This window comes from Miniopterus schreibersii, assembly GCF_964146895.1.
Source record: "Miniopterus schreibersii genome assembly, chromosome: 16".
In the NCBI taxonomy this organism is placed as follows: Eukaryota; Metazoa; Chordata; class Mammalia; order Chiroptera; family Miniopteridae; genus Miniopterus; species Miniopterus schreibersii.
In genome coordinates this window covers 39,497,558-39,523,267 of record NC_138116.1, presented here as the reverse complement: position 1 = coordinate 39,523,267, position 25,710 = coordinate 39,497,558, and the positions used below count along the sequence as shown (strand labels likewise).

Here is a 25,710-nt window from a genome sequence, read left to right as displayed (position 1 = left end):
TAGGCATTATGTTAGGATCCCTCAAATTACAGAATGAAGAGGGTTTTCCTGCAGCTCCAGCATCCACACCGGAATCCCACGTCTACTATTTGATTCTTTGCCATGGGCACATACCACTTCTTAGACATTTCCAAATATACTCAAATATGCTAAATGAAACTTCCAAGGGATGCAAGGATAGATATCTACTACTGTTACTATGGCCTACAAATGTGTCCACTAAGAGCACAGCACAGACCTCTCCAGCATAGGCGAATAGTCTGTGAGTCTATGTACTCCCATAACAAATGACACAAAGGTTCTCCAACCAGAGTTAAGTCTCAGACTCACAGCCCTATACACCACTGTGCACATTCTGCATTGCCACTCCTCCATGCATTTATAAACCTACTTATTTTGAATCATATATATATATATATAAATTATATATAAATGTTTACCATTGTCATAATCTAGTCATGAGTCTATCCCCTCAAAACTCTGAATCTTGTTTTGGTGCCAACTATCTTTCATTAAAATTCCAAATTCACTTTGTTGTTTTGGATGAGTGGAAGTTGAGATACTAATGAAAACAGGAAGTGTTAGACTCAACACTGCTCTTCATCACTTTCCTGTGAATATTTTATGCTGTTTTCCTGTGAATATTCTAGTACTACCCCTACCCTGCTACTTATGTTTGCATCACAGAGGCTGTCTTCTATGATTTTTAGCTATGCCTGTATCATCCTGTCCTTTAAAAGTGAATTTAATAGCTTCCATAACAGGTCAACAAATCTATTGCTGAGAATATATTCTTCACAGGTTTCAAAGGAAACTTGCCAGGAGCTAGCTACTCTTAACATAGAATGTGGTCTAAAAAGCTAAAAGCAAGTCTTCAATACCATGTGCAGAGGGTGAAATTGTACCCCCCCAACAAAAGATAGGTCACATGGGACCTCAGAGGTGTGCTTATCTTTAAAGATATAATTAAGATAAGGGTCTCAAAAAAAGGTCATTGTAGATTAGGGTAGACTCTAAATATAATGACAAATACCCTTATGATATAGGAGACAGTCAAGGAGAAGACAGAGCAAAGAGAGACACAAGGAAGAAGGCCAAAAGAGGCTGGAGGCAGCAACTGGGATTCTGCTACCACCAAGGAACACCAGGAGCAACTAGAGCTGAAAGAAGAAAGGAAGCCTCCTCCTCTAGAGCCCTCAGAAGAAGCGAGTCCCTGCCAACACCTTGATTTCTGATTTCCAGCCTCCAGCACTGTGAGAGAATAAATTTCTGTTGTTGAACCCATCAAGTCTGTGTTAATTTGTTGGCAGCTCTAGGAATCCAATACACCACCTAAACAGGAAGTCACCAAAATTTTTCTGTAAAGGGAGAGATATTAAATAGTTTACAGCCATACAAGTCTTTGTTGCAACTATGTAACCAAATGGGTGTGACCATGTTCCAATAAAACTTTATTTACAAAAACTGGCAGATGTCCACATTTGGTTCCTGAGCTACAATTTGCTGATCACATGATCTAAATGACATTGTCATCTAAATGACATATCTAAATTATATCTACTCATTTTTTACCCTTTCTCTTTCAAATTTATCATCAGATCTGAAAGACAAGAAACTTCAATTATCCACCCAAACCCTATCATTTTATTTCTAGAATTTAATCTCAAGGTACATTTCAAGCTTTTTCTTAATATCTCCTAGCAATCAACAGGGAATGGAAAGGTCTGGTATCCCTTCCCTAATCCTATCAGGTAAATGTGTATATTAAGGTGGCAGCCAGGCTCCTTCTTTCCTATCTCTGTCTTTCAGCAAGAGCTAATTACTTTTAACAGATTTCTTCCTTCTAGACATGAGAACTTGATTCCTCAAACTTTCCAATGCCTGCTAATTTTCCTTTAATATATAAATATGAGATAAAGAAGTTGTATCTAGAACCACCATCCAGGAGAACCCTTTATTTAATCAATCTGAAGTGTTTTCTCCTATTTCACTGCCTCGTTCTCCTACTTCATCTTGATCCTGATTTCCCAGAAATGCTCTCACACGTTTCTCCCCAGATTTTTCCCTAAGCACCCTTGATTTTATCAAGCCAGCATACACTAAAGTGCCTCAAGCTCTTTTATTCTTCTCACCACATAGAGATAGACAGATAGATAACTAGCAATCCTCCTTAGACAGGAAAATAAATGTAACATACCCTGCACACCACTGCAACTGTTCTTCAGTGTCCATTCTGGTAGGCTCTGAAGATGAATACTGCTTTATGCATCCTTCTGCAATGCAGCTCTATTAATTCCGGAAATTTCCACAGTAAACTCAGTCTGCCAGTTGCCATGGAAACTGCCTGCTTCCTGGCACTACTAACAAAATGAGTATCTGCTAAGATGTAAGGTAACGCAAAAGGAAAAAGAACTGAAAAAAGAAAGATGTCTAGAAAAATTGCTCAAACACTCCAAATATAAATTTTCAAATTCTGATGTCCATATTCAGTGAACAGAAAGTATTAATTATACAAATCTGCAGCATTCCGAAGCAGTACAGATTTAGGAAGTAGAAAGCATTTCTATCACCAAGGAAAAGAGTGATATTAGAGAGAGTAAGATAAACATCGTGCTTGCATCCTGCTGCACATTCTCTGAGAGCTGAGGGGTATCAGCTGTACTCAGAGCTTACCATGATGATAGCATTTCTGGGCTGTGTTTCCTATAGAAAAAGTCAGGGAAGCTGCCCAAACGAACAGATAAGTTTTCTTAAGATCCTTTCCCTGTTTGAGCCCCAATCTCCACTGGTAGCTAAAATCCCTTCCCCCAAGTACATAAGTCAGAATAGTTCAAAGTGGACCCCAGGAGGCACCCCAACAAAGCAGCCTTCCTGGTATATCCTCAGTGCATCCGACACAGCTGGCCACCCCCAACCTCCTGCCCTTTGAGACAGTGCTTGGCTTAGATGGCATCGCACCCTCTAATTTCCTTCCTACCTCTCAAGCGTCTTCCCTGTCTTGGCCTGCTGCTCCTCTTCTATCCAACCTCGAAGTGTTTCCTGGGGGCTGACCCCTGGATCCAATTCTCAACAAGATACGCTCTCTCCCTAGACAATGCTATCACCTACGTGCTGACAACTCTCAACCTCTAACCTCCAGTCCAGACCCTCTCCTTCGGGAAGCCAAACTCCTGTTCTGCACTCCCAGGGTCCCCATCTCCTGAACGGAAACTGAGCCCACCAGCCCACCCAGAAGTCGGGAAGTCACTAAGAACACCTTCCCCTCTTCCCCATCCACATTCAAAACAGTATCAATTTTTGTTAATGCAACTTTCAAAATTTCTTTGAAATCTGTCCATTTCCCTCTGCCTCCCCTGTCATCAGCCTATGATCAAGCTGTCACCCATTATGTTTCAGCTGCATAACCACAACCTTACTAGGACTCCCTAATTCCATGTCTGCTTCCTTCCAATACATACTCCCCACAGCAGTCAGAACCACCACTTTACAATACAAATCAAATCAGGTCACTCACCTGTTCCCAGCCCACCCCTGGCCCTTCCCGCAGCACTTCAGATGTCATCCCAAGTCCTCATCTACAAGGTCATACGTTATCTGGCCCATGACTATCTCTCCACGCCTGTTTTAAATCCACTATCCTCCTCATTCAATCGTTCTCTAATCAAACTGCCATTCGCTCAGTTCTGTGAAAAGCTGACTTTTTCCCACTTTGTCATCCTGCAACTTCAAAGACATGCTATTCCCTCCACCTGGGGCATTTTATCGGTCAGTCCCTTCCTCAAATCCACTAAAAACCTGCACAGGAGACTACCTCCTAGCATCCCCACTCTAAACCAGACTCCTCTTTCATTCTCTCATCGCACCTGGTTCTTTTCCTTCAATAGTATATATACTATTTATAATCATATATAAAATATAATTTGAAAAAAATATACAGGGGTGGGCAAAAGTAGTTTAGAGATGTTCATATGGAAAATAATATGATACCGCTATATATTTTGGGAACTCCTGCATCTGTCTACCTCTAAGCCTTAATCTTCATGAAGTAGCAATCACATTTCTTTTTTTAAACATGAAATACCCTATACCCACCACAGTACTTCGTAGAGGTTAGTATTCAACAAACACTTGCTGAGTGCATGAAAGAAAGTGTATTGAGTTGCTTTGGTTTCTGACAGTTACCAGTTGCTCAAAAAGTGTTGATAAACTCTCTGGACTCTGAGATACCCTATTCCATTCCCCAAACTCTCCTTTTTTTGGCATCCACTCAAATCTCAAGATAAGGAGGAACACACCTCTTATACCTGAGGACTTTGGCAGCTCCTCAGTCAGGAGAGAGGCAGCAGTAATCGCCTGTGTGAACCTGCAATGCTCTCTGTACCAGTGGTCCGCAACCGCGGACAATTTTGCACTTCAAGGGTCATTTGACAATGTCTGGAGACAATTTTGGTGATTACAACTGGGGGAGGAGAGTGCTACTGGCATCTAGTGGGTAGAGTCCAGAGATGCTGCTAAACATCCTATAATGCACAGGACAGCCCTCACAACAAAGAATTATCCAGCCTAAAATGTCAATAGTGTCAAGGTTGAGAAGAGACAGCCACTTCCACAGTCTCCTTAGATAGAAGGATCAAAAACTGGCACTCTGTGAAGGATTAAACATTTTTTAATAATTAAAAAAAAAAAAATACATTTCACCAGCACAGAGTTGTTCTTTAAAAGATTGTTTTTAATTAAAAAAATGAAAATGATCTAATGGTTATCAGTAAACTAGGTAAGTATATAATGCACCTGTATAATGTAAGAACAGGGTAATGGAAATTTCGAAGTACCTTCAAGCTGTACTAAGTGAGAAATATCACGCTACAAAGCATACAATAAAATTGCCTTCTGTATAATTACTTCCAAGAATTTACACAAATTATTATATGTTTTAATATTTGAACAAGTTTTTCTGCAAGGACCTATTATACTTATAGTGTTTTATCTTCAGAGAGAAATATTAAGGGCATGAAGCTTACTTTTTATTTTATAACTTTCTGTACCATTGAGTTCTCTTACCAGAAGCATGTATTACTCATTTTATAAAGGGTAACATGAACTATCTGAATGAAAAAATTATGGGCCATTTTGGTTTTCTTCTTTATAATTTTCTGTAGGGGGGGTGGGAGGCTAAAAAGACTAGTGAATGTTCTTTTTAAATAAAAGCACAATAAAGACAGTATGTCCCACACTTTCTCCAGGAGAATCCAACTACTGAGGAGCATACCATACCTGATGTGATTTGACAGATGCTCTGGATTAACTCTAAAAAGATACTTGATAAACTTCTTAAGAATTTTATTCTAGGTTTCTTTCTAACATAATGACAAGGGAAATCAAATGTGCAGAAGCCAAATATGTCACAACACTGTCCTACAGGCGTAAGGGCCGAGTTCCATAAAAACACAGTGTCCACATACTTATCACTTGACTGTTGAAGCACACTGTGCTTTGAGAACAGGGACGAAAGGCCACAAGTACTGTTGGGGAGAGTAAATCATATACCCATCATTTTCATATCGTGAAATGCACAGATCATAACTATACAGTGGGATGAGGTGAGAGATGCATATAACTTATACATTATAACTTAACAAGATGCAGAACATCCCATCACCCCAGAAAGCTCTCTTGTGCCATTCTTATCAGACCCCTCCTAGACAAACACAGTTCTGACTTTGATCACCATAGATTAGTTTTGTCTACTTTAGAATTTCATGTGGATAGAATCAAGCAGCGTGTTCTCTTGTGCCTGGCTTCTGCTCAGCATTTTTGGAGATTCATCAATGTGATTGTGGGCATCAGTACTTGGTTGTTTTTTACTGTTGAGGACTATTTCATTGAATAATATACAGCTGGCCATCTATATCTGCAAGTTCCTCATCCATGGATCCAACCACATATCCAAATTTTTTTTTAAAAAGCTGCATTGTTGCTGACATGTACTAAGTAGTTAGGCCTATGATGGTCGTGTCTGCACTGAACATGCCCAGACCTTTTGTCCCTGTCATTACTCCCTAAACAATACAGTGTAACTACTTACATAGCATTTACATTGTTAGCTATTATAATTAATCTAAAGATGACTTAAAGTACATGGGAGATGTGTGTAGATGATACGCAGATTCTATACTATTTTATATAAGGTATATATATATATGAGCGCATCCACAGATTTAGGTTATCTGCAGGGGTCCTAGACTAATCCCCCCAGATACCAAGGGATGACTGTACCACAGTTTTATCCATCCTTCCATCATTGGACATCTGGGTTGTTTCTTGTTTGGGGGCTACTACAAATAAAGTGTTTATGAACATTCATATGAAAATCTTTCTGAGGATGGTTTCATCCTGTGTAAAGAACAAGGAGTAACAAGGGGTAGAACTGCTGAGTAACGGAGTGGATGTAGGTTTAACTTTGTAAGAAACTATCAGAATTTTCTAAAGTGGTTGTACCATTTTTTACTATCCCAATAATGTATGAAAATTCCAGTTATACCATATTCTTGCCAATATATTGTGTGGTCTTGTAAAATTTACCCATTCCAGCGGGTGTATAATGGTGTGAATAGAAAAAACAAAATTACACACACACACACACACACACACACTATATATATATTATTTTGTTGAAAATTTTCAAGCGTATGTTCATGAGGGGTAGTGGTCTGTAGTATTCTTTTTATAATGTCCTTGTCTAGTTTTTATATCAGGGTTATGATGCCCTCATAAAATGAGTTGGGCAGTGTTCCCTACTCCCCCTTTTTTTTTTTTTTGAAACATATCTTTATTGATTCCAGAGAGAGGAAAGGAAGGGGAGAGAGAGAGATTGAAACAGAAATGATGAGTCACTGATCGGCTCTGCCTAGCCCACAACCCGGGCATGTGCCCTGACCAGGAATAAAACCCCTATCTCCTGGATCCTAGGTCGATACTCAACCACTGAGCCACGCCCAGCCCCTACCCTTCTATTTTTTTTTTAAAAAAAAAAAGAAAATTGTGGAAGCTTAGTCTTATTTCTTTTAATGTTTGTAAGATTTATTAGCAAAACCACGTGTGGTCCCAAGTTTCCTTTGTGTGAAAGCTTTTCCTTACAAGTTCGATTTTTTAACAGATATAGGGATAGTCAGATCTTCTATTTCTTCTTGGGTCAGTTTTTATTATTTATGTTTTTCAAGGAATGTCTGTATCATTCAGGTTACTAAATTTATTGGCATGAGTTATTTACTATATTTCCTTATTATGCTTTTGTTGTCTGTGGGATCTGTAGTGATATTCTCTCTGTTATTCTTGACAGTGATAACTTGGGCTCTTCTTTTTTTTGATCTGTCTTGTTAGGGGTTCTTCACTTTTATTGATCTTTCAAAAAAATACCTTTGAAGTTATTGACTTTCTCTACTACTTGTCCATTTTCTATTTCATTGCTTTCTGTTATCTTTAGTTCCTTTCTTCTACTTACCTTAGATTTCATTTGCTCTTCCTTTCCTAGTCCTTAATGTTATTACTCTTTGTAATGATTCTGTGTTTATGCCTTGCCTAGGCATTTAAATATTTAGGAACAATACCATCACACTTTCTATTTCTTTCTGATTCATTCAGAATCGATAATTTCCCTCAAATGACTTTAATTCATGCCCATTTCTTTTCTTTAAATCCCTAAATTAAGAAACAAATATTTAGCCCAGCCGGGCGTGGCTCAGTGGTTGAGCATCGACCTAGGATCCAGGTGATCGGGGTTCGATTCCCGGTCAAGGAACATGCCAGGGTTGCGGGCTCGATCCCCAGTCAGGGGCATGCAGAAGGCAGCCGGTCAATGACGACTCTCTCATCTTTGATGTTTCTATCTCTCTCTCTCCTTTCCTCTCTCTGAAATCAATAAAGATATATTAAAAAACACACACACACAAATGTTTAAATGATCAGTTATAGGAAAAGTGTATAATGCCTGACATAAACCTTATGTCAAGAACCTTAATTTTAAAAGCCCACTTAATGAAGAGATGTCCATATAAACATGCATTGGTCTCCCCTCACTTCTGAAACCCCAATAAAACATCAGAAAAAATGTTTAAATATATGAACTCACAATACAAAAAAGACTGGGGAAACCACACTAGGTAAGAAATAGCAACACATTTTCGGAAGATCAAAAGTAAAGGAACAAGCAGTAACAGATTTAGCAAGGTAGAGAATGGTGAAACTAAAACTCCCTGCAACAGGGAATAGCAAAAACAGTAAACTGATTTGTATTACAGAAACCCAGAAAAGTTCCAGAATGGGAAGCATCGCTTAAGGGTAACGGGTGGGGGTTAAAGCCAAAGGCATTATTAAAATTCTACATAAGGAGTAAGTAAATCCCTACTTTCCCCAACCAGGGAATGATCCCTTCTCTGCCTCAGAAGGTGACCCAAGGCTATATATTCTGGACAAACTACAAGAAAGGCATCAGGCAAAAAGAAAAAATGTAGGTGGAATAAGTCAAAGTCTATACAATAGAACCATGCCTAGCCTCCTTTACCTTCATCTGCTGCAGAATTATTAGCCTGGCATATAATCCTTCTCTCAGCAATCCAGGCTAACCCACTTCTCACTGTTAAAGGAGATCCTTTTTTTTTCCTCTTAGGAGGGAAAAAAAAAAGATTTGCCCAAAAGAAAAGAAAAAAAGAACTGATACTAACATTTGGAAATCTTCCAAAGGGAAAAATCGGGCACCTCTCCACTTCACTGTGACTCCCACTAGCCAAATCACAAAGCTTCCAATCAACTTTTTGTTGACTCACTGTGTGTGTGTGGGGGGGGAGGGCTATACTCCCTCAAAATGTGGGGGAAAACAAAAAACCTCACCTCACACAAAAAAACACTTGAACTCTCAGAAGCAGGGAATCAAAATCATGAGATGCGTTCACTAAACAAGGGCACCAGCAATGATGCAGGCCTAAAAGTACAACTAATCCAGATTACAGCAAGAGCACAGATGGAGAAACAACTCTAAAATCAAGGCAAAATAAAACAAAACAAAAATCATGCTGAGAGAAGATTCACAATGAGCCATTAAATGAGACAACTATTGACTCTGGGGAAAACAAACTTGCTCAAGAACAGTAATGTAATCATACTCTGACTCATTTGTAAATGATAATAAAAAAAGAATAACCTAAAAATACATGATGTTTCCTTCAAATAGTGTAATTCCTTATTAACAGATAAAAGTTTCCAGAAACATGCCTACACCAAAGAAGGACCTCTATAATATTCTAAACTAAATCAGAACTTAAAAGCTTGCTGCCTGATTAGAAACAGTTGGAAACCTCATTGAAAAGCAAAGAAACCAGATATTTCTTTAAAGAGAACCTTGCAGGACTATAGGTTAAAGAACCAGGGCAATCTTTTAAATGGCTGCCTAAGTCTCTGATTCAAGAACACAGATGACTTAAAACACCAAAAGTAAATTCATTTTTAGTAGACAAGCAACTCAACAGTATTTATCATTAATTTCTTTAAATAAACATTCCAGAATTTTCACTCAATACCTAGCCTATTTATAGGATGTTTACATCCAGTTCAAGGAGAATGATACTAGTGAATCCCCAGGAGTGAGGGGCCACACAGACTGGTAATCAGTTAATCCCTCTGCAGAGAATCACTCCTCCATGAATCTCTCACTTAAGGGAATGTACCACAGCTGGCAGGCGCACTGAAGTGGAATGTGGGACTGAAAAAAAGAGTAAATACCTCTGGACTTTAAGAAGTACAGTATGCAAGCTTTAAAAACTCTCTCACACAGCAGTATTACTCACTACACTCAAAAGATTTAACACTCAAATGTCCATCAAAGATTAATGATAACCAAAATGTCATATACACATACAATACATTATTATTCGGCATTAAAAATGAAATTCTGACATGTACTGCAACACAGATGGAGTATAAAAATATTATGTTGAGTAAAATAAGCCAGACACAAAATATTGTACAGCCACTTATGTGCGATACCTAGAGTAACCATACTCAGACAGAAAGCAGAATGGCAGGAAGGAGGAATGAAGAGTTAGTGTAATGGATACAGAGTTTCAGTCTGAGAAATGACAGAGTTCTGAAGATAGATGGTAGTGACAGACCCAAAACAATGTGAATGTACTTAACGCCACTGAGCAGTACACTTAGAAATGATTAGGTTTATGTTATGTATGTTTTGCCACAGTAAGAAAAATGCAGCAGTGCATCTAAACCAGTCAAAAATAAAAAGATTATTCCATAATACTTAACACCTTCGATGTTTTAAATTTGGGGGTAGTAATTTGTACTTATAAACATTTGTACCATTGCTGTCATTTTACAAAAGCGCTCCACTGTAGAAAGCCCTCCACTGTAGAAAGCGCTCCACTGTAAAAATTACAAATTACTGAGACTGTTAAAAATTTTCAAAGATGAAAAAATAAAAAACCTTTTAAGCTCATGTATACTAGTGGCTTTCACGCTTAGGAATCAACCAGAGATGTCCTCGGAACCTTGGGGAATGAGGGTACACGAGACTACAGAGCCTCTCCCCCCTCACAACACTTAGCCTGTGAAGCTTATGAAAGAGATTTTATTTGAAGAAAGTAGCACACAACTGGATCAATTCTCTCTCTCTCTCTCTCTCTCTCTCTCTCTCTCTCTCTCACACACACACACACACACATTCCAACTCCTTCTCTTCTAACTCACCATACAAAACAATGAAAGTCACTATTCTAATTCAAGGCCTGAATGGAGATCAGAGGTAAGTAACACAGAAATAGTGATGATACTGGGACGGAAACCAGGACTCCAAAATTAACTAAAACAGTTAATCGAAGACAATAGCATTTAAAAGATAAAGTTCCCACAATTTAACCTGCAATAAGTGCCTAGATAATTTATAATTACTGTTCAAGTTTTAAGATAGAGCTCTACTGAGAAGGCTCACCGTGGAATGAAGAATACTGATGAGTAGTAACTGGGGGGCTTTAAAACATCCTAGATGCTTTGTAGCACAACTGAGCCTTTTTCTGCTCAAATGCAATAAAGATAAAGGAGATACTAGAGATCCTCTTGGTCTCAACAAACCCAGAACATATGGTTCCTAATTGTTTAGCTTACGCCCCAAAATGTACCAGTGTGCATCGTTCCTCATTCCCTGTGCTAGCTTTTAAGCCAGCGTTTCTTCTGGATGGATCTGAGACGCTGTGAAGATAAAGGGGCTGTTCTCTCAGAGTAACAATTGTACTTGGTGCATTCTAAATGGCTCAGTACACTGAGATCATTCACACATTTTCAGCATGAGGGAAGCATAGAATGTAACAGAATATCTGCTACTTACTGCTCATGTCAAGTTATATAGAGAACCTGACTTTAGCACAAGCCTGTCACATTTGTAAAATACCCCTGGGTATTAAAAAGACTACAGTGCATAGATAAGCCAATTCTGGTGGAAATTTAAAAGGCAGCCATACATTTTCCTTGCATTTTTCCTTTTACTCTTTAGTTTTACAGCTTAAGCTTCACTTAAAGAGCCAAGGGGCAAATGTTAACATCTATTACACCCAGGGAGTAGATGTCAGAGTCTCTATAAACTCATTTTTTTATATTTTGGAAATGTTTATAATAATTTTAACCAATGGCAATTAAAATCAAAGGTTTCCTGTTCAGGTTCTCTCTCTACTCTCCAAGGACATACATAAAAAGAACGATTTTTTCCCCCCAAAAAAGAAAGTAATGAAAAACAGATTTAAACAAATTTTCTGAATGCCTGAAAGCAGACAAAATGTCTAAACAAAGTAAAACTGATCAATTCCACGAGACAGGACTCTATAGTTTCAGACTTATCAGCCAGCTGCAGGCAGGACCTTGTTTAGATCCTGCTTCAAACTATTCAAGAAAAAATAAAAACTGAAGTAATGTACTTATTTGATGATAGTCAAGATTTATTCATTCTACTGAATGTAATAATGGCATATTGTGATTATGTTTTTAAAAAGGGGTCCTTGTCTTTTAGAAATACACCTTGAAATATGAATAGATGGAATAACAGGTCTGAAATTTGGTTAAAACTAAGGGGGGGGAGGGAATGGAGGAACAGATAAAAACAATATTGGCTGCATTAGCTGCTGACACTGCTAACGCTGACTGATAAATATATACAGATTCACCTACCACTCTCTAGTTTTGTATATATTTGCAACTTTCCATAACAAAAGATTTTTAAAAAACAGTAATAAAGAAAACTACAGCCCATACACATGGTGGGAGGGAGCATACAGCAGAGATGAGAGATAAACAGTCCAAACAGAACCTTAGAGGAGATCACAGCTGGAAGGCATGGAGGCCTAGAAACAGATGAGTTCATTAAAAACCTTTGTAGAAGGGTCCAGTCAGCTCCTCCTTCCTCTCTACCCTCCCCTGAAAATAATAATGAAAGAGCATGTCTCTAAAGAAAACAAACACACTATTTGGGAAGAACTAGGCTTCCTAGGGCAAATGTGGTCCTACTATTACTCTGGCATCTAGAATACTCAGGGCCTGACTGCCAGCTCTCAAATCTTTCACAGGAAACTAAAGTCAAGCTCACCAGTCGACCATCAGTAACCACAGTTTCCAATCGGCTTTCTAATTTCCTCACCCTCAACCATCTAGGGACAATCAAGAATTATAAGGCAGTGTGGGGAAGACCTAACCCAAAGCAGAGCAACAAGGATAAAAGAAACACTGACCTCTGAGGAAATAAGTGACCTAGAGGACAGAAAAGACTTTAAAATTCCAGATTTTACACTTATAAATTAAGAATAAGGTATGAAGAAAAAGCCACAATCAACTCATAGAAATTAAAATCAAAATACAGTATCCTAAATTAGAATCACAATATAAAAGTAATCTCCTAGGATACAGAGCAAAAAACACAAAGAGATGGAAAATATGAAAGAAAAGTCAGAGGCCCAGGGAATTCAAGAAATCCAACATCCTAGGAAAACCAGCCCCAGCCAGAGTACACAGAGAAAGATGATCCGAACCTCAGCACATCCTCACATAATTACAGAATACCAAGAATAAAGAAAAAATTCTAAGTTTCCAGTGAGAGATAGAAAGAGGTAATACATACGTAACACCTCTGCTACAATTACATAGATCTACACATGGTGCCCAAAACTTACCTTGTACTCACACTCACCACAATGCCATGCCCCCTTCTCTCCACCCATCTATGCCCACCTATTCTCTACTTGTCTTTCAAAATCCAGTTCAAATCTTGTTCCCTTTGTAAAACTTTTCACCAAGTTGTTTATCTAAAGTGATCTTACCCCTGCTGCACCATTCATTTGCCATTCAATCTGTACTACCTTACACCTTACTTCTGAACTGCTATAGTCAACTACCAGTTCTTAAAACTTATTTAAGCTGTTGGTTCACAGAAAATAAGGACAGCCTTTTTTTTTTTCCTTTTTCTTTTTTTAATCTTTTACAGAACACTGCAGCCAGGAGGCATCAAATGCCAAATGATCTGAAACTTGTTCCCTGGACATATCTTAATATCATTAGTTGCTTATAGTTAATCTTATCTTTCCCTAAATTCATGAAAAAGTTTTCTATTTATATCTGTAACTAAAGTTGAAGGAAATTTTAAGAGGAAACACATATAAATAGTACAGAGATGTCTTTCTCAAAGCCCCCAAAAACTGCAAGTTATATTTTCTAATTGCAAACTACTTACCCTAAACAGTAGCCTCCAGTAGTTTTAGTGCCTGACAGGACACAATTCAGAGTAAGAACACAAAACGACTCCTTCACCGAAAGGGGTGGGAGGACACAGGAGACACGCTGCTCTAAGTAGTGACACAGTTGTCTTTGACCAATATCTAAGCAGGAAGTTGCTACTCAGATCCAGATAATAAACCAGTGCAGTAATAAAATTCACACAAAGTCTGGGTCTAAAATTTTACACACCAAAATCAAATTCTAGAGATCCTACCAAAAAGGCCTACTACGTTGCCCTCTCAAACTTTTAACACCTGCTGGGAAGAGACAAAGGATAAGAAACCTAGCTGGTTATAGGATTACTACGAAGTAGGTTTAACAAAAAACAAAAAAACATTGAGCTGAATTTTAGAAGAAAGCTTTTTTTCACCCTTTTTACTGTTTACTGTTAATTTAAAAAAAAAGAAAGAAAGATTTTTGTCCATGAATTCCCTATACATGAAGAAACTCTTGAGGGAAGAGAGTTCCAATCTATGTGACTGTTTTTCCAGTTCTAATATAAGTCAGGCTGTCTTTGTCTTTGTCCAAAAGGGCTTTAAAAAAAGAGACGAAGAAATCTCTCTTAAGTTTGGTGATTATCGCATAACCTTTCCTTCTTAGACTTCAAATATATGTTCAGCTAGCAATCAAGATAAATAGACTATGTTCAACAATTAGTTTTATAACAGCTTTCACTAAAACTTCTAGGAAAGGAGGAAGGAAATTCTTCTGAGAGTGTTTCCTTGCTGCTGAGGCTCTGACTAATTGAGAAGTACTAAGAGTTTCCTTCCTCAATACTATACCCCCACTTGATGTTTCAGAAGGTAAAAAGGTTGGGACTCCAGGCTGAGCTCTGACAAAATCCCATTATGAGCATCAGTCTAATTAAATTGGAAGACACTATTCCCAGTCAAATAAACTGTCCCTCCAGCTTTCTTTTAAAATCTCTTTCATTCCCTTAGGTCATAGGTGAAAGTGTAAGAGCAGATACACATGAACACACATTACTCCCTTCTAGGCTGCTACTGTAACAGTAAAGTATCTTCAGTATTCCCACTGAAGACACCCTTCCTTCTACCAATCTGTTACAATGCACACCTAACATCAAAAGATGAGAAAACAGCAATAAATGTGTCTCTTTGGGAAGAATAAATATACTTGTAGACTAATAAGGTGTGAATACAAATTGTTGAGAAATTATTAAAAACTATAAAATAATTTATTCTGACAGTTTTTTTAACCATACCTTTCACCACTTGCTTTATAGTTCTCAATATCAGAAGTGGGTGAAAATTATTTTTATGGACATGAATATAAAACGTAAACCCACTACTTTTGACTCTGTTCACGACAGGTTTTTGGGTGCGGGGAAGGCATTATCTATTAATACATCACTTCAATTCAATCAAAGGTTTCTGTAAAATATTATTCTGAAGATATTATTTAAATTAACAGATGTTTCTAACAATTTCAGTGAGATGTTATAACACAGTATCTATTTTTCAATAAAAATATTCAGGGAACAAATTTTAAGAATAATCACTGACACCTGTACACTGATATGTACACACAGCTTCAATTTACTGTGACATGGAAATCTCAGAGGAAGTCAGTTTGTTAAGAACAGCAATCTAGTCTGTCACCCAGTCAGTGGGGATGATTAGTACAGATCTACAGGAAAGAATTAAGTTTCCTAAATACCACTTACAATTTAACTGGAAATCTAGAATGAAAGGCATGAGCAATATTCTCAGTTCAGTGAGAGAGAAATTAAAAAGATATAAATATATCTGAATCTTTAGCTATTTTTCCTTAAACTTTAAAAAGGAAAACTGTGTTTACCTACTTCAAACTACAGCACCAATAGCTTTCTATTTAAGTTCAAATGGTAATATTTCAAATGGCCCATAAAAATAATGGAAATACCAATCCCTCAACTCAGAAAAAATCCATAAAATACATTAACTTTCAAAACCTTTGCTTGAATTGAGCCTTTTACTTGGTTACAGAAATACTCACATGTGTGGGTTTTGAACTCCGGTAGGATTGGGATTCAGAGTAAACCTTGCTGTAGATTTGAAAGGTGGATTTGCAAAATTCAACTTCAGTGCTTTGCGTTTACCTAAGAAATAACAAATAAAAAGTAAAAGTTTCAAGTACTATAAAACAGGTACTATTCTGAGGGCATAAGAAATTCATACCAAAAGGCAGAAAATTTTGCTTTAACATACAGTAAATATAGTATTTTAAAAGGCAACAAAGAATTTCCAGAATTAAGAAAAAGTAAATAAAAATGATCTAAAGTTGTTACTATCCATAAATCACTCACTATGCTCCAGTAAAACAGAAAACAATGCTCAGAACATCAAGTTTATGTTCTTCAGAGACGCTAACTTTTGCAAATGAAAATACCACCATAAAAATCATTTACCTCAGCCATTATATTGAAAAATGCTAAATTACTACCTTTTCAGTGTTACACTTTAATGCCTTAGTTTAATAAAAATCATTTTCCCTCAAATGTAATATAAATAACTGAGTGTAGAACCTGAAGCATTCACAACCACAATGGGCTGAAAATATCATGGTAGAGTCAACTTCAAATTAATAACAAAGGAATACCAAATATTCATCTACTTGGAGCAATTTCTTTGGGAAGGAAGAAGATACCAATATTTTATATTAAACAAGCAAAGCACGTCCATTACAAAAAGCCAGAAAATTCAGAAAAGATAAAACAGAAAATATATATTATATATACACCTATAAAATATATAGGGTTTTTAAAAATATTTATATACACTTAAAAGTCCAATTACCCCAAACTAATCATTGCCTATTGCAAACTACTGTCTATACAGACAGACATTATTTTTTTCTCTACAACAAAATCAGACCATAGTACCATTTTGTAACATGATTTAGCCACTGACCATATTTCATTCTATGTCAGTAAGTCTTATAAGGCATTTCTTTAGGATTCTAGTATGTGGAACCTTTGTAACAGAGTTGGGTTTTGAAGCATTTTTAAGCCCATCTTGGTTTCATTACATTTTAAGGACACTTTTTTCCAGCATTCACTCTTCATAGTTTATTATATATATATCTACCTACTCAAACAACATCTCTGCAATCCAGACACTTTCCCACCTCTGTAGATTCAAAAGATGTATTAGAGAGCTCAACCTGTTCAGCCCGGTACTTCCGATGGGGTTTGAAAGTTTGAGTGTGCACACTAGCTGGACAAGACTGCAGAATGCACAGAGCTCCTGGCCAGGGTTCCGCAGCAGCTCTCAGGAGTGGGCCTTCTACAGGATGTGAATTCCGAAGACCAGACACATCATTTTCAGAAGTAAGCACAGTATGACATCAGTTTTCCACATAATTTGCCTTTCAGGTACCAAATATTTTCTTGAAAATCATGTTTATTTGACAGCGAGTAAGGAAGGACATTCAAACTATACATGCAACAGATACTCTATGAAAAATGGCAGATATGGCTGTATTGAAAAGAAAATTCTGTATATTACAAAAAAACTTTAAAAACTGAAAATGAAAACTTAGGGAAATCCTTGCAATACAAAATCAAAAGCTCCCAATATACAAAAACATCACACAAATCAAGAAAATTTGAAAAACTGGCAAGGGTATAAATAGTAAAGTAAAATTATGAAAGGCACTCACTAACCAAAAACAATTAAAAATTCCGTTCATGTGAAATTGTCAAAGTTTAGGGGTTTTATTTTATACATATGCATGCAAATTTTTAATGATAACATTGATCAAAGCGACTAGGTAAAATAATCACTAGTACAATACACTGTTGGTGGAAAAGTAAATTGATATAAGAAAAATTTTAAAATAAATGTGCTCTTTTACTTCTTGGAAATCTGTCTTTAGGAAATATCTAAAGGCAGATTGTTCTCAGCCCCTGAAACTTGGTGGACTTTGCCCTGTTAGGTTTTTTAATTGCTCGCGACTGCTGACTCCTCTCTTCCTTCAATTTTATCCGATGACTGACCCCCACTGTATCCTGGAAGCAGATAACTTGTTTCTAGGTCCACAGATAGAGGAATTTTGTGTCAAAATGGACTGTACTTAGTCTCACCCATACCTGCTTTAGATGATTTTGGTGGTGAGATTTCAGGCTGTTGAGCTGATGATGTCCAGGTGAGATCTGGATTTGACCTGTAGGGTGAATGTACTTTGCATGTGGGGCAGATGTGAATATTTGGGGGCCAGAAGGCAGACTATAGCAGACCCCAAAGATACCAGGTCCTAATCCCAGGAACCTATGAATATTACTTTATGTAGCAAAGTTTCTGAAGATAAAATTAAGAACTTTTTCAATCATAAATTTGAATAAGCTCAATGCCCACAAACACCCCAAATCAAAAGCTGAACACCGCCTGTCATGTGAATTATGTCTGAAACCCCCCGGGTACATCACCCATGATCTCTATATGGTGAAAAAACCATAAAGGACAAACATCAAAGGCAGGACAACAACACAACAAAGAATCATTGTGATAACTATCCAAAGAAAAACACCAAAATTGGTCCTTTCTTCAAAAGCCCAATTTAAGGGGTCAGTAGCTAACCTCTGCAGGCAAACAAAATCTATCACTACAATTAAAAATATGTAATACACATACACACATTCTTTTTCAGCATTGTAGCCACATGTATACAAAAATAAACTGGGGTCTTCAAAGAACATTTACTGCAAAAATGAACAAGCACATGTGTAATGGAATGTGACTTAACCTGCAAATTTAGATTTAAACACACTCTATACTTCAGAAACATCTTCAACTATCTTGAAAACTATCCAAGTATATATTCTGATGTTTCACTAGCAAAACACACTAAATAATTCCATAAAACTTCAAAGCCTCTTTAAGCAGAGACCACTGAGAGCCTAAAGCTGGTGCCAGGGGGTTTAGTGTAAGATCAAGTTACATGCCCTGTTCTCAGTAGTGCCCCCCAACTTTTCAAATGATGATCAGTTTAAGATTAACTCACAAGGCAGTGCTGAGGAGGAAAAGGAACAACCCAGAAAGTCAATCAAAGGTGAGAATCAGGGAAGGATAGAAAGAGGCAACTTCTACAATACTTTAGAGAGGGTACTCCAGGCTCCCTGTAGACCTGTAGGCATGGGCCTTTTATATTTGTTTAAACATCTCTCCTCCCATTAACTTTCTCTAAGAACCTCTTTAGGACTGGTCTATCTCATCTTTACTTCTCTTTCTCAAAGGTCACAAAAACTAAACCCTAAAGGAAACCTGTTGCCATGTATTAGATATTTTTAATGACAAAACTACAAAGAGACATTAGAACAACATGAATTTTTTTCAAAAGCCTGCAACAACTTCCACAAGAAGAAAAGGGTATAAGGAAAGAAGTTATACCATAACAGGCCTGTGGAGATTGTTAGAAGCTAACAGGAATTAAAATATTAGTACAACAGAGTTTCAAGTAATTGATCAAGATAGATCATAAATTTGTGATTATAATTACCCCTTTGGTGAGACTGTCTCCACCTAATAAATTCCTAACCAATCAGCAGAGATTAACAGATCTCCCCTTTATCTACAACAGGATAGAAACCAGGCATGATCAAACATCTTACATTATTTACATGGCAGGAGAGAATATCTTCTCTCCTAAGAGAAAAAATTGTCTTTACATGCTTAATACCTAAGTTCAGTGCTTTATGTAGAAAGTGCTTTCAAATGTGTATTAATAAGGAAGTAAATTGGACATGGACAGCCCCAGACAGCTCAAGTGTGGGCTGAAATAGCTAGAGTAAGTTTCTGTTGTCTGCAGCCAAGACCCTGACCGATAAGGAAAACATATCCTTCCTCATCCAAAACCGTTTCCAAAGCACCACTACATCCCTTAGGGCAGATGTGGGGAAAGTCCAGCCCATGGGCCATCTACAGCCCACAAAATCACTTGGTCTGGCCCTGCCAAGGCAACCGCAGGTGGGACTCGAAATTCAATAAATTTAGGAGCTTTTTCCATAGCTAATTTTAAGTTGATAATTTTGTATGGCCCTCAAATGATGTTATAAATATCTAAATGGCCCTTGGCAGAAAAAAGGTTCCCCATCCCCGCTTTAGGGCAACACTAACTTTTTTCATCTTCTGACTTATATTGAAAATGAGGGTGCTTGTTTGACACACTGGGAAAATTAGAATCACAGCTAGCCCAGAGGCTGGCCTAGGTGGTTTAGCAGCCTCCTGCTCTACTCAGCCACTCCAAAAACTGAGAAGACCAATCTCAAATTTTGGTTTCAAAGCTCTCCCTTAAGAGAGCACCCAGTACTATTTAAACAACCTGTCCACATCATCTAAGACAATTTCTTCCTCAAGAGCTCGCATGAGAGCAGCATTCCCAACCACTGGATCTTCAAGGATATTCAGAACCGTGACTGAAGAATTTGCCCAAGCACATCCATACTCACTAAAGCCTAAGAATACCTTTTGCTGTAATTCTGACCACAGAGCATCTCACAGGCTCACAAAATAGTGAAGTTGGAAGGAAGGTATCTTTCAGCTTTATTTGGCCTTAAGCAAGATGATAAAGAGCCCTGAATGCTCTCCCTCCAGTACCTTCTCAAGCAATGCAAACCTGTAACATCACTTTCAAAATCAGCTAAGCTAACAAAATAGTTGAGTTCAACCTTGGCCAAAGATCTCGCCAAGGACAGTAGAGAGTCTACCACTCACATATGGAAGATGACTACTCTACTCTCTGCAAGCTAGGTTACCACAAGCATCTCTCCTTCACCTTTTGCAGGTAAGGAAAGAGTGTCATTGCCTCATTATTCATTAAGAAGCAGCATTATTTATAGTTTCCAAAACCAGCCTGTCCTCAGAGAGATACTATGTTTACATTAGGTCTACCTTGTAACCCTCTCCCTTCCTCCTCAAGGCTGTTCCCATCATCAAATTGTGAACAATTTTCTGTTCTATATGTCTAACTATCTTAATTTATCTTTGAGCTCCACAAATCACCTGTAATAGGTAACTAGAAAACAGCAGTTCAACAAATACTTACTGAATTAGAATTATTAGATTGTTTTTTAATCAGCATTGCACTACCCTCTCATACAACCTAGTGGGCTTCTTTTCTTGTATTTTATCAGAGGAAAGTAAGATTCATTTACCCTTATGTTCAGAGTGAGAGAATCAGAATCCTTCCACCCAACCCGTAAGAATGGAGACCATCTCTAAAATATTTTAGTCAGTCTACATAATTTCAACACCAGTGATCTCACCAAATTTGAAATAGTAAATAGCAAAGTTCTTATGGTTGAACTTTATGGCAATAAATTTCATTGTAATAGCTGCCTCTAGAGGATGGCCTTTTTGATATAATACTAATAATGAATCACTGTGGGTTATATAGTAGATTACAAAAATATAGTATGCAGTCACCAATGATCCACAGCTCTGTGTCCATACCTCTTTGTAATGTGATTTTGCTGCTCCTCCCATCTATAGGTAAAGTCGATTTCCCTACCTCTTGAATCTGGGTTGGCCTTGGGAATTGCTTTGATCAGAAAAATACAGCAAGCAGAGGAGATGTTTAATGACTTCCAAAGCTAAGCCTTGAGGCCTTGTGGCTTCCACTTTCACCCTTTTGGAAAGCTACCAAGTCTAAACATAAAGCAGTTCAGTCTAGCTTCCTTGATAATGAAAGACCACAGGGAGCAAGAGGTCCAGAAATACCAGCCATCCCAGCTGAGCTTACTCAGCCCCAATAGACCTACTAACTGAATGCAGACAAGTGAGTGAGCTCAAGTGAGACCAGCAGAAGTACCACTCAACTAACAGAATCATGAAAATTAAATAGTTGCTCTTTTAGCCACTACTCACAGGCCAAAGGAGCTAGGTAGGAATAATCAGTCCCTCTTAAGGAACCCCCACTACCACCACAGGGAATTCCCTGGAACCCAACATAGCAGGAAGTGAGAACCTGAAGTACAATGTACAAGTCACTCATAATATCTTCAAGAATATTGGAGACTGATCTGCAAGTACTCAAAGCATCCTACCTAAGGTGGAGAGATGGCGGTTGCCTTAAATTCTCATTTCTCCCTTGGCTTTAATTCTTAGTACCTTGTTTTCAAAAGAGAAAGAGAATCCAGAATAACTTTTTATAAATAATTATTTATAATCACTGGTTATGAAATGAGGAACACACAATTCTAACTATGCAACTTTATATTCAAACAATTTCAGAAATGAGGAACTAAGGTGGTAGACAAGAACTTATTTTCATTTCCTTTTCTGCCTGAATGACTACAGTAATGACTGCCCTAATGAATTTCATAAGTTCAAGAGAATAAGAGAGGGAGGAGGTCAAACTTGGAACAGAAGAACTGAAAACTTTGTCAGCTCCGTCCTCAACTTGCAATCTCAGGCATTCCAAGTAATGAATGAGCTAATACCCGCTAATATTATATTGCCCCTCTCCTCGTCCAGTCTTTAATACATAACAGTGAGCAATTTCCAAAAATTGTAACTCCACTTGGAACTTGGAACTCCCGTCAATAAAATACAACGCTGTTATTCTTCCATGCAGCTAAACATTTTGGAAACTGAATTGTTCTGAGTTTGTTTAAAAAAACAAGTTAATATGCCAACAGCCCCCTTTAACACATTTTAACACTCCTGTATAAGATGGGTTTGGGGGAAAGTTCAATGTAATAATTTACATAGCCATACGGGCAGAAATATCACAATTATACACAAGCTGGTGTGTCAGGCAGTGGAGAAAAAATGATAGATAAAGTAGCTGACCCATCCTCAAAGACTGTTTTGTTTGGCACCCTGCCAAAATTATAAAGGAATGTGGTAAGAGGGGCTAAAGGATAGGAATAGGAAAGAAAATTATTTCTGCTAGATGCTAAATGATCACCACTGAAATACTGGGGATAAAAACAGGGACATTTCTACAGTACAATCATTTACACATCTGTAAAGCCAAGATAAAAACAATCCCTTACTTGGCAGCACTGTTGTGGTGAGGAGTACTATACCTTAAAATTACAATGGCTGGTAAACAGTAGCTATGAAAAAGGATAACTACTATGATACTAGTTATAAGCATTAAAACTGATTGAAAAGTTAGTTTATTAAATTCTCTATAAAGAAAAAAACCGGAAGTAATTTGTCTGATACATGTTAAGCCAACAAAATACAGAACAAGGAAAGAAAGAAATTCAGCTTGCTTTGTAGATTTGTTTAAAGTACTATCCCATAAAAATCCCTATTCCTACCTAAATCCAGCATTCCAATGGTGCTCAATTAGAAACCAGAAAAAACAACATGGAGTGACAGAGCCAGTTTACCTAGTTCTGAAACTCAGCTCTGCTACTTACTAGCTACACACCTGGGCAAGTGACTTCACCTCTCAGCCCCAGTCCCATTCCTGACAAAGGAAATTAGTATTACCTTCCTCAGAGGGGCCTTGGGAGGAGTAAAGGAGTGAGTGTGTATGTTTGACAGTGTTAGCCACATTGTCACTCATTGTTTCCCAGCTTTTATCATCAGTTATGTTGAAGTCTACAGTGGCAGGTCCGGAACTAGGGTGGTAGTCACTAACACCAGTCAATGCTTCCTCAATGTTAAACATTTTCCTCATCACAAGCCTGGACCTGAGGCTCAGCTGCCAAAGAAAGAACAGAAATAATTCACTGTCAGCATTCCTAACTAGCAGATGACTCAGAGTCCTCTCCTTGGGTAGGAAGAATGTTTTTTAAACCTGGAATATCAAAGAGTCTGTTATTCCTCTATCAGTTCGTGAAGGGTGCAGCTTTGTACTTACAGACTCCAGACAAAGGCAAAAACAGGCATTTTACTAACCACAGACTACATTTCACTATGAGACTCTTGTCTGGTTAACAGACATCTTCAGGGAGAGTTTGTGGGCTTAAAACCCCCAAATTTGCACCCAAGTTGATCTTCCAACGAGAAAAAAAAATGTTTTAACTCTTTTCTATCATAGTAAATTTCATGGAATGAAGCTCAGAATATGCCTTGAAATCCTTCCAAACCTAGTATTAGAAACTCAGATTTGATACTTCACTCTGATTCAGCTAACCAGCAACTCACTGACATGGTTATATGAATCTCTCTGTGATTACCAGGAATTTTAACTCAGTTATGCAAAATATCATTATGGGTTTCTATAGGTAGCCACACTTTTGAGCTAGCAATTAATTAAAACCAACATCACTTTTGATCAGACTGAGCCAGATGTCTACCACCAGCAAGCAAATATAATTCCTCAGGCTAAATTGGTTAAGTCCTGATTAGTCCAAACTTCTCAAAAATACACAGGGGGCCAGTTAAGCAGGAAGACCCTGCTGGGATTACCAACACAGCCCAAATGTCAAGGCTTTACTGAAATAAACAGGGCTTGAGATGCTTGTCCTCACAGTCATGAAAGTGTAATCAAACAGATTCTGCTGAGCAGAATCTTGGCTTTAGATCTCAATGGTCCCAAATTCTCCTGTGAAGGACCCAGATTCATTGAGGGGCAAAAAGAAAACACCTCTGTCTGAACTTTATAGTCCCAGGTGAAGTCACTACCTTCTGAAATGAAAAACTGAGGGAGGGGCAGGGGAATATAAGGGCCTTACGTATGGACATGATAGCAAATATCTCAATTAGAAAATAAACACAGAACATAAACAGGTAATTAACAAATAAAAGACTACAAATGTACCATTAACATGAATAAGATCAAATTGTCCTAGTTATCCAAATAATTTAAATTCAATTTTTGCCTTTTATACCACACATACATAAAAAGAATCGTAACATCAATGTTAACAAGGCAGAAGAGGCAAGTGGTTGCTTCTGAACTTGTAATGCAGCTGTACATTTACATCTCTTTGTGGTTACCTGATCTCTACCTTCCCCCCCAAACCATAAGCTCCAGGGGGGCATATTTCTCATGCACCTTAATGCCTAGAATTATACCAGACACATAAACCTTTAACATTTGTTCAGTAAACAAATGAAAATAGACAAATGATGAAACAAATTACCAAAATGAATATAAACTGGTCCACTTTCTGAGAGGACAGTATCTAGCAAGTACCTCAAAATGTCCTTACAATTAACCCAGTAACTCCATTCCTAAGAATTTACCCTTTAGGAAGTTACAGAATATGCAAATAAAGGTAAAGCATTGATGTTTACACTAGATTAGTTACAAAAATTATGGAACATCTGTAACTGGAATACTACACTACCACCAAAAAAAATTTAAATGACTATTGACACCAGAAAATGTTAATAAGTGGTAAGATTTTTTAAAAATCAGACAGTAAGGAATGTGTCTAATAAATTATCATTTTAGTAAAAGCACATATGACCATAATTTATAATACAGGTCATTCTCCAAAATATCACTGGTGATTAATTCAAGGTGCTAGAATTACAGGTAATTTTTTTCTTTTTCTACTTTTCTGTGTTAAATTTTTCTTCATTAAGCATTTATGTTTTCTGTTTTAGTTAGAATCTCCTTGCAACTCATACCAGAACTTTCTAAGAGACCAATCTTATGGAGGCCTAGAGAAGTAATGGCAGTCACCTTTTGGGTTCCATTTGGAACCTTCTCTAGGTGGCTGTGTAACTGGAATTCCAAGTCTTTTTAGATTTTTGTGAAGGCTGTGCTTGCAAAATAATTGGAGCGTGGCATTGTGGGGGTGATTGTATTGGATAAGCTTCTTTAGAGTTCTCTTGCAAGCCACCATCCTTCAGAACCCTTACTAGGAAAGGCCTACCCTGCTACACACCTGCACTCATTCCATTCGCACAGAAGCACTGTTGCTACACAGGACGCTCAGAGTTCCAGTCAGGAAAAGGGAATGGTTATAGTGAGCAAGTCTGT

At 37.6% G+C, this 25,710-nt stretch overlaps 1 protein-coding gene across 4 annotated transcripts in view; it reads right to left on the bottom strand.

Moving 5' to 3' along the window:
* MAP2K4 (mitogen-activated protein kinase kinase 4) overlaps positions 1 to 25,710 on the bottom strand; it is a 110,327-nt gene that overhangs the window by 61,256 nt on the left and 23,361 nt on the right. For 3 of the 4 annotated variants that reach the window (XM_081115820.1, XM_081115822.1, XM_081115821.1), the window contains one exon: positions 15,814 to 15,916. The exons of the other annotated variant lie outside the window; for it this stretch is intronic. In XM_081115820.1, the coding sequence (XP_080971946.1) occupies positions 15,814 to 15,916 (103 nt within the window). The remainder of the gene's footprint in view (positions 1 to 15,813; positions 15,917 to 25,710) is intronic. 4 annotated transcript variants of the gene reach the window in all.